This window comes from Oryctolagus cuniculus, chromosome 7 (genome assembly GCF_051225735.1).
Source record: "Oryctolagus cuniculus isolate XC-2025 breed Fujian yellow rabbit chromosome 7, ASM5122573v1, whole genome shotgun sequence".
Classification (NCBI taxonomy): domain Eukaryota; kingdom Metazoa; phylum Chordata; class Mammalia; order Lagomorpha; family Leporidae; genus Oryctolagus; species Oryctolagus cuniculus.
Genome location: NC_142873.1, coordinates 79265189 through 79279459, shown reverse-complemented (window position 1 = coordinate 79279459; position 14271 = coordinate 79265189). Strand labels below are relative to the sequence as shown.

The 14271-nt window shown below is 37.4% G+C and overlaps 1 protein-coding gene and 1 long non-coding RNA gene across 7 annotated transcripts in view; one reads left to right on the top strand and one right to left on the bottom strand.

Annotated features, from left to right (window-relative positions):
• Positions 1-14271, bottom strand: part of LOC138850605 (uncharacterized) — a 132381-nt gene that overhangs the window by 93826 nt on the left and 24284 nt on the right. The window lies entirely within an intron of this gene.
• The window catches only part of BRDT (bromodomain testis associated), a 45040-nt gene that overhangs the window by 25325 nt on the left and 5444 nt on the right, over positions 1-14271 (top strand). For 5 of the 6 annotated variants that reach the window (XM_089337066.1, XM_089337065.1, XM_089337068.1 and 2 more), the window contains 7 exons: positions 152-324; positions 406-695; positions 780-893; positions 1195-1353; positions 7874-7938; positions 8618-8671; positions 10441-10615. In XM_089337066.1, the coding sequence (XP_089193192.1) occupies positions 152-324; positions 406-695; positions 780-893; positions 1195-1353; positions 7874-7938; positions 8618-8671; positions 10441-10615 (1030 nt within the window). The remainder of the gene's footprint in view (positions 1-151; positions 325-405; positions 696-779; positions 894-1194; positions 1354-7873; positions 7939-8617; positions 8672-10440; positions 10616-14271) is intronic. The other variant, XM_089337067.1, reaches the window with a different exon arrangement.

Genomic DNA, 14271 nt, shown 5'->3' with positions numbered 1-14271 from the left:
GTTTTATGCGTACCTTTCAAAACAATAAATTTTTGAAACGCAATAAAAACATGAAGGAAATGTAATATGAAATGAAGTTTGCAAAGAATCTTTTTTTAGAGTGCCTTTATTTTTAGTCATGGATGCTAATAAAGATGTTTCCCTTTATCAGCTGAAAGCCGTTCATCAACAGCTACAGGTTCTATCTCAAGTACCTTTCCGTAAGCCAAAGAAAAAGAATGAGAAGTCTCAAAGGGAAAACAAAAAAGAGAAAGTAAATAACAGAGATGAAAATCCAAGGAAAAAGTTTAAGCAAATGAAACCAAAGGAAACGTCAAAGAGCAAGTAAGTATCTTTTATGATGGTGGAGAAAAAAATCATGACATTACTCAAAGCCAATTTGACTAAATTTAATTTTTGTCACAGTCAACCAAAGAAGAGGAACCAACAGGTCTCTGTTGTGAAATCTGAGGATGAAGGTAACTCCAAACCTATGAACTATGACGAGAAAAGACAATTAAGTTTGGATATAAATAAACTCCCTGGAGATAAGCTTGGCCGAGTAGTTCACATAATACAATCAAGAGAGCCTTCTCTGAGTGATTCCAATCCTGATGAGATAGAGATAGATTTTGAAACACTGAAAGCATCAACATTAAGAGAACTGGAAAAATATGTTGCGGCATGTCTGAGAAAAAGACCACTAAAATCTAATGGTATGTATTTCTGTGTACTAAATAACACTGATGTTTGTGTTAATTTTTGCCAGTGTTCACGTTGTTTCCTCTTAAATCACACAGCCAAAAAAACAATGAAATCCAAAGAAGAACTCCATTTACAGAAAAGACAGGAATTGGAAAGACGATTACTGGATGTCAACAATCAGTTAAACTCTAGAAAACGACAAATAAAACGTAGGTGTCTGTTTTTCAGTTGTTCTTGTGACTGTTTAATTCTGTTGACATTTTAATGTATTTCTTGTTTTGTAAAAACAAAATTTTAAAAACGTTACTTATTTGAGAAAAGGGAGAAAATGGGGAGAGGGTGAAGATGCCATGACTTGAGTGAGGAGTGCTGCCGTGCAGGGTCTGCACTGGCAGGAAGCAGGAATCAGGGGCAAGAACTGGGAACTGAACCCCCAGGCGTTCTCGTGTGGGATGTGAGGATAGCTTGGCTGCTACACTCAACATCTACTCCTATTCCCACATTTTGTAGCTGAGAAAGCACAACCAACAAAAGTAGTGGGAAGTGTTTCCCGACTGAGTGAGAGCAGCAGCAGCTCCTCGGGCTCTGAGAGCAGCAGCAGCAGCAGCAGCAGCAGCAGCAGCAGCAGCAGCGAGTCGAGTTCTTCCGACAGCAGCGATTCCGAACCAGGTTAGCCGTCCTCTTAAGTGCACCTCTGCCGGAGGGTCACCTTTTGCGTGTAATATGGAGTCTCATATTTTGAAAAGCTGTGTTTGCCCAGAACCTATGGTTTGGATGCCACGTTTATTATTTAATTGCATGTAGACAATCTTACTATTTTCCTTAAAAAAGATACTATGTAAAACAATACATATATTACTTGTAGGTTTGTAATGTTGAAAAAAATTTACTTGAGGCAGTATAGTTTCTTAATAAGTAATCCCAGATCTGAAAAAAACAGATATCAGATAACGAAATACCAGTCTTCTTTTTATTAAAAAAAGATTTTGAGAGCACCTTTCTTCTTATTCTCCATGGTGTTGCATAGTGCTTCCCACTCTGATACAGAATTCTGAATTGAATAATCATTTGAATTTAGAAAGCAAACATCCCAGGAGCTGTAAGGGAGATTTTCTTTTTCCACTTTCCTGGTTTTTTCACTGTTTATATTAATAACTTAAATCTATAAAAAATATACTTTAAATTCAAATCCTCAGTTACACTAAAGAACCATATTCTCTTGTAGAGTAGTAGGAGGCGCAGGTCATTCAGGCTTTCTTTGAACCTTTTTTTTAATTAAGTTACATAGATGACCATCAGTGCTCAAGGACACTGACCTGGGCATGTTCCATCATTACTGACCAAAAGGCAAATTCCGAATATAGGGCACTTTTATGCTTAAAATCTGCTTTATTTTAGATGTTTTTATGCAAGATGTTTCTTTGTATAAAATTCAGTTCTCTTTAAAAAAAACCCACACAAAATATTGTGAAGTTAGGAATTACCATTTGAAAGGCCAGCCCTAGTTTTTCAGTTAGTAGTAAGGATCTTCTGGCTTGCAGTATTATCTTCTGTTTCACTCTTGGTTCTGTTATGTGGTGCTGATTGCTACATTTTGTTCTGACATTTTAAAATAAGTAGGAAACATTTTTGTAAGAATGAACAAATATTTACTTTTGTTGGAATTTGTCATACTGGGATATTTTACAATGAATTTAGGGCCCTACTTAATATTTCCTTTGACTTCCAAGCGTAAAGTAATACTGGAAAAATCTAAGATGCATTTAGCATTTTAAATTGTAATTAGCGTTTGTAACTTCATCTAATAAAGCATTTGTGGCCTAATGAGTTAGAGCACTTTGTCTTTAATTTGTAGCAATAAAATGTTAATTTGAATTATCTATAATATGACTGTTGATCAATAGATGCCTTGAATACTATAAACAGAATTTTTCAATTAAGTACTTTAATATGAATTTTTAGCTTCTGATAGAGTATTCCAATATGTTAACTGGAGGAAAGAATGATTTCTCATCAACTATGTGTTTTGAAAATGTGGGAATATGTATACTGTGTATATATACATGCATATACATATATGTATACATATATACATACATATATACATATGTATATATACATATGTATACTTTCTTGCAGAGAAATACAGTCTTGAATTCTAATCTTAAAGCAGCACTGTGTTGAATTTTTATAAATGACATTCCTGTAGAATGTCATCTTTTTCTAATTAAGCAGCTATTTTAGAAAATAATTATTAAAATAAAATAAATTTTTAAATATCAACCTTTGTTATGGATAATGTGCATACAGTTTGTGACACTAAGGTTCATTTGTCTTTGAACCTGACAGTGTGAATTGTTATAGGTATTTTAATTATTTTATGAACATTCAAACTATATACTTCATTAGAAAAACACTTTATGAATGTTGTAAATAGCAAATGCAAAATCTAATGGATAAAACACCTTTGCTTCAGTTGTACCCATTAAAATATTTTAAGGCTCTGAATTTCTATTGTGTAAGCTAAGAACATTTTTTGTTTCCTTGGGAACAACATCAATAAAAATTCCAAATAATGGGACTAAATTTTGAAAAATATGCAAGTCAGGCCATATCAGTAACAATAACTATTATAAAAATAAGGCATCTATTTTTTAAATTATGAACACAACATTCTCAATGAATGGGTTGCAGATTCTTTGTCAAAACTTCAGGGTTGGGAGAATTAGGACTATTAGCTGAGAAAATATAATTTGTGAAAATTATGTACATAAACAAAAGCTTTATCTTCTGTGACTATAGATAAAAATATAGATAAGATCTTTTAGTTTTAAAATCATGATTCATCAAGAACTGAAGAGTTCGACTTAAACAGAATAGTTCTAGTTCATAGGCTTTTGGTTCATTTATTATAAATAGGACCTATAGTCTTAATTCTTCAATATTTTAGTTAAAAAATTTTCCTGAAAACTTCTGTCACAAATTCCATTCTGACAGGAGAATGGTGATCTTTAGCAATTTTTTCTTAATTTGTTAATAACTGTCTTCCTGGATTTTTATAGCAAATTGACCATATGCAATTTTTTCTATCCAAATTGAAGTCTTAGAATTTCTATTGTTAGGGCAGATCTCCACACTACCTTTCCTATATTCCAATATTATTATTAATATTATATTATTATTAATATTATTGAATTGTTCATCTTACGGTTATGTTTTATGAATTGTCCTCTTTGCTAAAATATTCTGTGTAGGTATGGCACATGTTTTAAGAAAAACATTTGTGTTGGACGTAGTGTTGGGGTTATTTATTCTACGTGAATTAAGTAGCTGTCTTCCATCACTCTCAAACTTCAGTTTATGCACTTTCGAAGTTTCATTTAGTTCTCATTTCAAGAAAGATATTAAATAATTTTTCATATACATAGTTGCAATGAAATTCCAATTCTTAAAAAATAGAGGTGACAAATCAGTGTGCTAGAAGCAGTACTTCACTGCAAATTCGAATCATTTGATTTTATTCTTTAAATTGTATTTTTTTTAAGATTTTATTTATTTGAGAGGTAGAGTTATAAACAGTGAGAGAGAGAGAGAGAGAAAGAGAGAGAGAGAGGCCTTCCTTCAACTGGTTCACTCCCAAATGGTCTCAATGGCCAGAGCTGTGCCGATCTGAAGCCAGGATCCAGGAGTTTCTTCCGGATCTCCCATGCGGGTGCAGGGGCCCAAGGACTTGGGCCATCTTCCATTGCTTTCCCAGGCCATAGCAGAGAGTTGGATTGGAAGAGGAGCAGCCGGAACTAGAACTGGTACCCATATGGGATGCCAGTGCCACAGGCAGAGGATTAACCAGCTGTGCCACAGCACCGGCCCCTAAATTGTATTCTTAACATACATGAGAACATGCAAATTGTTTTGTGCAGATAAGCACATTTATTAAACACTGACCTAAGTATAAACTCTGTTAAAGATTTTTCATAACTACCAAAATAACATAAATATCAAATCAAGGATGTAGATGAAGCTTGGAAATAAAATTAATTGCAATGTGCATATCCTGTGTTGGCATGCACACTGTCTTAGTGTGCATATATAAACTATTGAGACTTTTCTAATGCTCAATAAGCTTAAGCAATATAATAGGGAAGGAATATGACTGCTAGTTTCAATCTGGCAACCAAACAACAATACTGAGAAAAAGCAATCAAATGGAGCACCTCATCAGTACTAGGACTTTTGATTTAAACTTTACAGGAAATAACTCCAAGAAATATCTAAATGTTAAGTATAGATATATGATTAGTGTGAAGTAGAATATTTTTAAAGCTTGTTTAGTTTCAATTATACAATTAAACACAAAGAGGCTCAATAATTACAACATAAATCCTCTGTTTCCCTTTACCTGGTTAAGACTTGAAGTGAATTTGTTACCTAATCCTTAGACTCATTGCTTTTATTGGCTTTAGTGTAATGTTCAGAGAATGAAATTTATGTACTCTTTACCTAACATTCATTTCCTTTTTAAACCTTTCTTAATCATGGTTAGGAAAAATTTAATCAAAGTAGGAAGAATTTGTACAAACTGTATCTTTTTTTTTTTTTTTTTTTTTTTTTTTGAGAGGCAGAGTGGACAGTGAGAGAGAGAGACAGAGAAAGGTCTTCCTTTTTGCCGTTGGTTCACCCTCCAATGGCCGCAGCGGCCGGCACGCTGTGGCTGGCACACCGCGCTGATCCGAAGGCAGGAGCCAGGTGCTTTTCCTGGTCTCCCATGCGGGTACAGGGCCCAAGCACTTGGGCCATCCTCCATTGCACCCCCGGGCCATAGCAGAAGGCTGGCCTGGAAGAGGGGCAACCGGGACAGAATCCGGCGCCCTGACCGGGACTAGAACCCGGTGTGCCGGCGCCGCTAGGTGGAGGATTAGTCCATTGAGCCACGGCGCTGGCCACAAACTGTATCTTCTAATGGAGTGAAAAGGATATAAGGTTTTTTTTTTTTTTTCATATAAGTTTTGAAGACTGAAAAACTTGGTACAAGACAGGATTTTGTTTTAACTTGCCAGGGAGAATTGTTTTGTAAAAGGCTGGAGGTATGCAATGAAAGTCTTGAATTAGTCTTTACCATGTAAGCTAGAAAGTTTCAGAGAAATGATTCGAGTTCATCGCTTAAATCTTTTTAACTTCTGTAAATTTTTTAGCAATTAGTATTTTAGTTCAGCATTGTAAAAGGGTAAGATTTAAGGACCCACGCTTAATAAAATAATGATAAATTCTGTCCCATATTTGTAAATTTCTGTTCAAACTGGGGCTTCCTGAATAAACAAACTGTTGAATGGTGCTTCTCAATCTTGACAACATCACTTGTATCATATGATGTGTATGATATGCATTAGTTTAGTAGTTTACAAGTATTGTTCAGTTTGATCTGCCTAAGGTAGGTATTCATGTTGCTGCAAATCTCTAAAGAAAATCGTTGTCATTGTTCTCAATTTAAAGCTACACACATCTGTTCATGAATCCCTAGCCTTTGAAACCAAAATGTTAGCATATGTGTCCCCTATTATGCTGAAGATCATGTTTTAATAAAGAGACACTGCCAGGTCTGGTCAACATTAATTAGTTTACTATGCTCTTAGAAATTCAGACATGTATAAGTAGAATGAGAAGCTAATGCTGGCCATCACCCTTCATCCATAATCTCTAAGATTTCTATGATACTACATATACCAGATGGCTTTGGCTTTGTTTTTAGTTACAATTCTCTGATGCCTTTTGTTAGTGTCTTCAGATTTTGAGGTGCTAATTTTTATAATAATTTTGAACTTTTAATTTTCTGTGTCTCAAGAACTAAGGTGATAACCTTGAATATTTTTAGCAGACACTAATGTGGTATGTTTTTATTATATTTAACAGTTAATATTGTAGCTTAGGTGCATGTTTGAATAATTAAGACAGATGTATAGAAGTGCATATATTATTAATGAAGTCTTTGTTTTTGTTCAAAGCTGAAACTATAACTTCTCCTTTAAATGTGAAAGCTCCCTGGATCCATATCCTATCTTTTCAGTCTGTCTCCTCCTCATCCCCTTCCACCTAACCCCCAACACTTAAATGATACTTAGCTGAGAGACACTAAGATGGCTCATGTCATTGTAAAGCCCTGAATTCTGTAAGTGAAAGCACTTCACTGAGTGGTCTTTAGCAATTTTAACAGTGTCCAGCATCAAATATTTTAGGAGAGTGGAAACTGATGGCATTTCAGGAGGCAGAAGGTAATTATTAAAATTAGAATGTTTAAGTTTGAGTGGTATGTGGCGTTTACCAGCCTTGGTGCCCTGAAGCCTAAAACAAAGAACACTCGAGGGGTTTCTGAACCTGGGTTGGCCAGGCGGTCACGGCGGTAATTTCCCCTGTCCTGTGGAGCTTTCTCCGACTGAGGCTGTCACTGCCGGGGATAGCTCCAGAATCAGCTGTAGGGGAAGGAAAGAGGACTCTTTCAGTACCCTGACCCAGAGAGACCTGTTCAACTGCTTCTACTGCCCAGTGTCACCGTACAGGTGTTTCCAAAGTTAAAGGCAGTACTCTAACACCCAGCTGTTGCTGGATAGCTGAGGCTGTTTGCAGCTTGAAGGAACAGTGTACAAATTAGACGGGAACTTTATCCTAGTGCTCTACAAGCAGAGCTGACCTGAACTCAGAAATCAAATTGCTTCACTTTTAGTAAAAGACTTTTCTCTCAGATGAACACCACACCAATTCGCTTATAGGAAATTAAAATAATTTTTAATTAAGCCTCTTATGTTTATGGCCACTTAGTAAAAATGATTTATGTATAATCCTTCCTGCTTGTTTAAAATCCTACCTCTGTTGTCGTTTGTTCCTTTTAAAACTATCACTTGTTTAAACTCTGCTGCAAAGTAATATACTGTTCTTTTGCGCCCATACATCATCCAAATTGAAACTTGTAAGTGGATGTTTATTCCATTATAGGAAAAGAAAATATCTTAAAAGCAGGTATCCCTTTAGAAATTGTGGCTAAAATCAAGTAGGGCAAAAACCTGCAATTTTAAGAATTTCTTGATGCAAAAGGTTGATACTAAAGGCATTCTCTTGAAATCACTTTATATCTGATATGGAAATATTGTAAATTCTAGCTGACAAATATTAAAATTTTTATTTTTATATGGATTTACAGAAATGCTTCCTAAATTTACTGGAGTAAAACAGAATGATTCTGTTGTATCCAAAGAGAATGTAAAGGTAAGTTAGTTCTTTCTTTACCTTAGTTTCCTTAGTATGTTATGTTAGAACTCACTGATATAGTAGAAGCTTTGACAATTTTTATTTACATTAAAAATGCTGTGGACTGAATGTTCAAATACTTCTTCCTAAAGAACGTTGAGTACAGAAAGTGTTTGACATCATTTTTCTAATAAGATGTAACTGTTAGAAAAATCAAACAGATGAACACAATGAATTCTGAAAGTCTCAGCGTAGCATTGAGAATGTAAATATAGAGGGATAGCCTTGATGAGCTCCAGTGTGCACACAGTTGGTGTTCACTGTCTTGTGTGTATAGTAAAGTAACATTTCTGGGAAAAAAAAATAATTTAAGTTAGGGTTTCTACAGATAGAATTGCCAGCTGTCAATTTTGGCATTTTTGTGACTGGTTGATAGTTGACATGCTTTGAAAAGAATAGAAGTTTTTTGTTTTTTTTTTTTTACTTTTTGATTGTCTTTTTCATATAAACATTTTTTTACCCTTTATAAATATAGAAGTATAGTAAATGTCTACAACATCTAACTTGGTTAGGGAACTCTTAAGAGTGAACGACACTGATTTGAAAGAACTGTAAGTTGTGAAAGGGATATATTAATCACACAAGTAAGAGATCATATGATTAGTGCCATAGTAATCTATATTCTTAACTTTTTTAGAACACGAAGAAAGAATGTATACAGCCTGAAACAGGGACAAGCTTCATAGAAGAGGTAATGCTTACAATGGGTTTCAAAGGGCAGGGGAAGAAATGGTTAATGGATTGACATACAGATTTAGGGATTTATTAAAAATCTCTCTCTCTCTAGAGAGAGGCAATAGCCTAAGAGGAGACCAACAAAACCACAGCAGGAGTTAGGACAGTTAAGGGTCTTTGTAAAGGATTAGATAACTTGGGCAATAAAATGGAGAGGGTTTGGAACAACTCAGTGAAGTGTATAAATTTGGCAGGCAGGACAGAGCTCTCAAAGAACTCTTTTCCAGAGTTAGCTGGCCTGTTCTGCCATAGGTATTACTAGAATCTAAAATTATTTTGGGGCTGGTGTTGTGATGCAGCAGGTTAAGCTTCAGCCTCTGATGCCAGCATCCAATACTGGAGTACTGATTCCAGCCTTTACTGCTCTGCTTCTGATCCAGTTCCTTTCTAATGGGCCTGGGAAGGCAGTGGAGATGGTCCAAGGCTTGGGCCCCTGCCACCATGTGGGAGACCTGGATGGAGTTCCAGGCTCTTGGCTTTGGCCTGGCCCAGCCCCCACTGTTGAGGCCATTTGGGGAGTGAACCAGCAGGTAGAAGACCTTGCTCTCTTGCTTGCTTTCTGTCACTCTGCCTCGCAAATAAGCAGATAAATAAATATTTTTTAAAAATAATTTAAAATTACATCATTTTGAAAGAACATTCATAAAGAAGCATTCATATTAGATGGCATCTATAATCCCACTTTTATGACCAAAAAAATTTTTCAGTTTCACTCACTGAGGAGTAAAATGCTCATTTATGATAAAGAGCGTAAATACTCATTTATAGGTTCATGAAGGAATGCATGTACTTCAGAAAGTCTTACTGGAAACTCCAAATAGTATTAATGATCATGCCTAATTTATAGGATTATTTTTTGAATTCAAGAAGAAATATAAAGACTTCCCTTGTTACCTCACATGTTGTACAGCATAGTAAATGTTATAATTATATTGTACCTGTTACTTAATAGTTGCCTATTAAGAATTTTTTTCTTTTTTTTTTTTTAATTTATTTGACAGGTAGAGTTATAGACAGTGAGAGAGAGACAGAGAGAAAGGTCTTCCTTCCATTGGTTCACTTCCCAAATGGCCACTATGGCCAGCGCTGCCCCAATCCAAAGCCAGGAGCCAGGTGCTTCCTCCTGGTCTCCCAAGCAGGTGCAGGGGCCCAAGCACTTGGGCCATCCTCTACTGCCCTCCCGGGCCACAGCAGAGAGCTGGACTGGAAGAAGAGCAACTGGGACTAGAACCCAGGGCCCCAATTGGGACTAGAACCCGGGGTGCCGGCGCCACAGGTGGAGGATTAACCAAGTGAGCCACGGTGCTGGCCCCACCTATTAAGAATTTGTTGGTGGCCCCATGAGGCAATCTACATATGACTTTAACTCTCTCTCTTACAGTCTGTAATTCTTTAAGGACAAAGGAGTAAAGAAAGTGGATTGGTCTCTAGATTGGTAATAAAAGCTCAGTTTTTATTTTCATTATGTCACAGGAAAGCTTTTGAAAAGGAGTTACACTGTTTAATAACATAAATGCAGATCTAGTGTACTAGTAACTTAGATCATTGGCTTTGACTAGCTTTTCCTCATACAAGGTATGATAGGGATAACTATAGGTTTGTGTGCCTCGAATCATGTAGGATTCCAAAAGGTGGTATTAAATTATACTCCTGCTTCTTATGTTTTTCTTCTAGTTATACTCCTTAAGTGGTTGAACACTGAATGATTACTTTACTTTGTCTTAGCAGATACAATCTTCTGTGCAAGACACTACCTCTGCTGAAAGTACGCTCGTTCAACAGCCCACACATTCGCTTGGAATGCCACCAAATCACCACCAGTCTGCATTTAATTATCAAAAACTACCACATTTACAGACTGTGAAAAACATTTCACCTTTACAAGTGCTGACTCCCTCAGGTAGGAAATTAACAGGTAAACAACTGTGATTGAGAAACTGATATCCAAACCTATGTATGAAAATATTAACAACTGTTTTCTTTCTGGGAAGAAAGAATACAATCATAACTAGGAAAGTCCTTATTGGAAATCATCACTGAGGGGTAGGCATTTGGCCTAGCAGTCAAGATCAGCTAGGATGCCAGATCCCATATCAGTACCAGGGTTCACAGCTTGGCTCTGGCTCCGGTTCCTGACTCCAGCTTCATACTAATCCAGACCCTGGGAGGCAGCAACGATGGCTCCAGTCACTGGGGCCTTGCTACCCATGTGGGTGAACTGGGTTGAGTTTCCAGCTCTTAGCTACTGCCTGAGTGTTGTGAATAATTTTTTTTTTGTCTCAAATAATTTTTAAGAAGAGTCACTGAAGTACACTTTTGTATGATCTGTCTTATACTCTTAAGACACTCAATACATTTGAAAGAAAGAACATTCTATATATAGTTCATGCCCAATTTATTTTCAAGTAAGCTATGTAAGTTGATATGTAAGTTCTATAAAAACAGCTACTGCCAAGTTCTGAGCAGACTTGGGACATATCGTTCTAACTTCCTTTTTTTTTTTTTTTTTTTTTCACAGGCAGAGTTAGACAGTGAGAGACAGAGAGAAAGGTCTTGCTTTCCATTAGTTCATTCCCCAAATGGTCACTACAACCAGCGCACTGTGCCAGTCTGAAGCCACGAGCCAGGTGCTTCCTCCCAGTCTCCCATGCGGGTGCAGGGCCCAAGGACTTGGGCCATCCTCCACTGCCTTCCCAGGCCACAGCTAGAGCTGGACTGGAAGAGGAGCAACCGGGACTAGAACCCAGGGTGTTGGCACCGCAGGCGGAGGATTAGCCAAGTGAGCCGCGGCTCTGGCCTATTGCTCCACTTCTGATCCAGCCCCCTGCTAATGGCCTTGGAAAAGCAGTGGAAATGGCCAAGCGATTGAGCCCCTGCCACCCATATGGGGAATCTGGATGGAGCTACTGGCTTCTGCTTTAAACATGACCTAGCCCTGGCTTATGTGGCCATCTAGGGTGTGAAACAGCTGATGGAAGATCTCTTCTGTCCCTCCCTCTCTCAAATAAATAAATCTTTTTTAAAAAAATAGTATTTTAGTATCCAAATCTTTATCCAAATCTTTAAAATAACAAATTGGTTTATTTAATTTAAAAGGCGGAATGACAGAGATCTTCCATCAACTCTCCCCTCCCCAGATGGTCCCAACAGCCAGGGCTGGTCCAGGCCAAAGTCAGGACCATGAAACCCCATCAAGATCTCCAATATGGTGGCCCTGGCCCAAGCACTTAGGCCATTTTCCACATCTTTATCATGTACATTAGCAGTGAGCTGGATCAGAAGCCAAGAGTCGGGACTCAGCTGGCATTCCAGTATGGCATGCTGGTGTCACAGGCATCAGCTTAAATCACTGTGTCACAGTGCTAGCCAGGTACCTAAGTCCTGAATAAAGGTTACTTTATTGCATTACTTAACAAATTCGATTTATATGACCCCTGTAGTTAACATAAAATTGCATAAAAGGAAAACTTTGCAAGCTTTTCAGAACTAGAGTGGTCTATATTTGTCAACTGTAGATGGCACTGTGCCCAAGGGCATTTGCACAGGTTTATAATCTAGAGTTTAATTTCAGTAGAAATAAATTTTTGCTGAAACCTTACCTTAAATCGCAGTGATTAATGGATTTTTATGCTAAGTTTTTTATTGGAAAAAATTGGACAAAATGTTCACTTATAAAAAAGAATTAAGAAATTGGATTTTTTAAAAAATTTATTTATTTATTTGAAAAGCAGAGTTACAGAGGCAGAGAGAAAGACAGATACAGAGGCAGAGGGAGACAGGTCTTCCATCTGCTGGTTCACTCCCCAAATGGCCACAACCATCAGAGCTGGGCAGATCTGAAGCCAAGAGCCCGAGACTTAGGCCATCCTCTACTGCTTTCCCAGGCCTTAGCAGAAAGCTGGATCAGAAGTGGTGCAGTCAGGACTCAAACTGGTGCCCATATGGGATGCTGGCACTTCATGCGGCAGCTTTACCTATTATGCCACATCGCCAGCCATGAAATTAGTTTTTTTAAATGATAGTTTTCCTCAACCCTCCTTCCCCATCATAGCCACACATAATAGATGCTTAATTTTCTTTTCATTGTAGTTGAAGTATTTTCAAAAATGATTACTAACTTTATCCTAATAAATTTCCTCTTTGTCATCTCATAAAAAGTTGTTGAATTGTTTTTGTATTTTCAAAACAAAAGCACTTATGCTGTCATCAGTATGAATTCACATGACTAATGACAATGTAAATCAAGGAGTTTGCCATATTTTAGAAGAATTAAACAACTGTTATATAAATAAAAACAATAAGCTGCAAAAGAAGCAAAAGTGAAATTTAAGGAGATGAGGAATGCAGAAATACCTGATCTCTTTGGCATAATTTACAGAATAAATATTTTTGAGCTGAAAATTAGAGAAAAAAATAAGATTTTCCTATATGTATAGCTAGAATTGAAAGGCATTCTAGATGGAGGAACATGAATATGAAGGCATTTAGGCAACTAATAGTTAAGTGAGATTAAAGCTTTGGTCAAATCAACAGGAATGTGGGCATCTACAGTTGGAAAGATACGACAGGTTCAGATCATGAAGAACCTTGCAATCTAGATGCTTTGGATTTTTTTGTTGGCAATGTCGACTGTGTAAAAATGTTTTTCTGAGAGGTATGCCTTGGACACACTGCCTAGGCTTCTATAACACTGTTCTCTTGATGCTCCCCTTTCTCTGAATGTTCCTTGCAAGTCTCTTTTTCTGCCTACCTTTAGATGTTGCTGATACCTGGAGTTATAGCCTTAACTGTCAACCTCTTTTGTTGTTCTTCTCTCAAACTTCTCAACCACGTTCCTCAGTTCAGGCTTCCCTCAGTCCTCCCAGCAGTGGGCTTGGGGCAGCTGTCCCACTGACCCAGCTGTGCCACTCACTGCCCATGTGCTGCACCTCACAGCAAGTCAAAGGCTGCAGGGCAGCAGGGGGTGATCTCGGTGTCTGTGGCCTCTAATCTCATTTTTACAGCTCAGACATATGCAGGTCCCAGGTATGTTTATACAAGTCCCAGATAGACATTTTAAACCCGTTATGTTAAAAGTGAATTCCCCTTTTTCGATCCCAAGATTTTTTTAATTTCCCCTTTGTTTGTTGCTGATCACCCTGTTAACCACTTACCAGCTTAAAGTCAGCAAATTGGGGATCCTTTTGGAATTTGCTTCACTTGAGGATTTGGCATTTGATGCAGCATATAAGATGGAAAACTTCAGATTTAACAAGTTTGCCTAGTTTATTCTGTACCTCAGAGTCAAATTTTATACTTTTCTCTGGCCCCTGGCAAGCTATCATCACTAGGTATTATGTCTGCTGTCTTGGTTCTTCCATGTCCTGCTTTTTATTCTGTTTGGCCACCCAGGTAGTATTTTTCACTAGAAGCCCCGGACCAGCCTGCTTTTCCTACATGAGTTAGTGGTGGGGGACAGAATGTTAGGAATGGTGTGGCTATCGTGGCCAGTCTGGATTCATCTCTGGAGCGGAGGTTAGTCTACCAACTGCAGAGCTGTGATAGCATGGGGAAAGA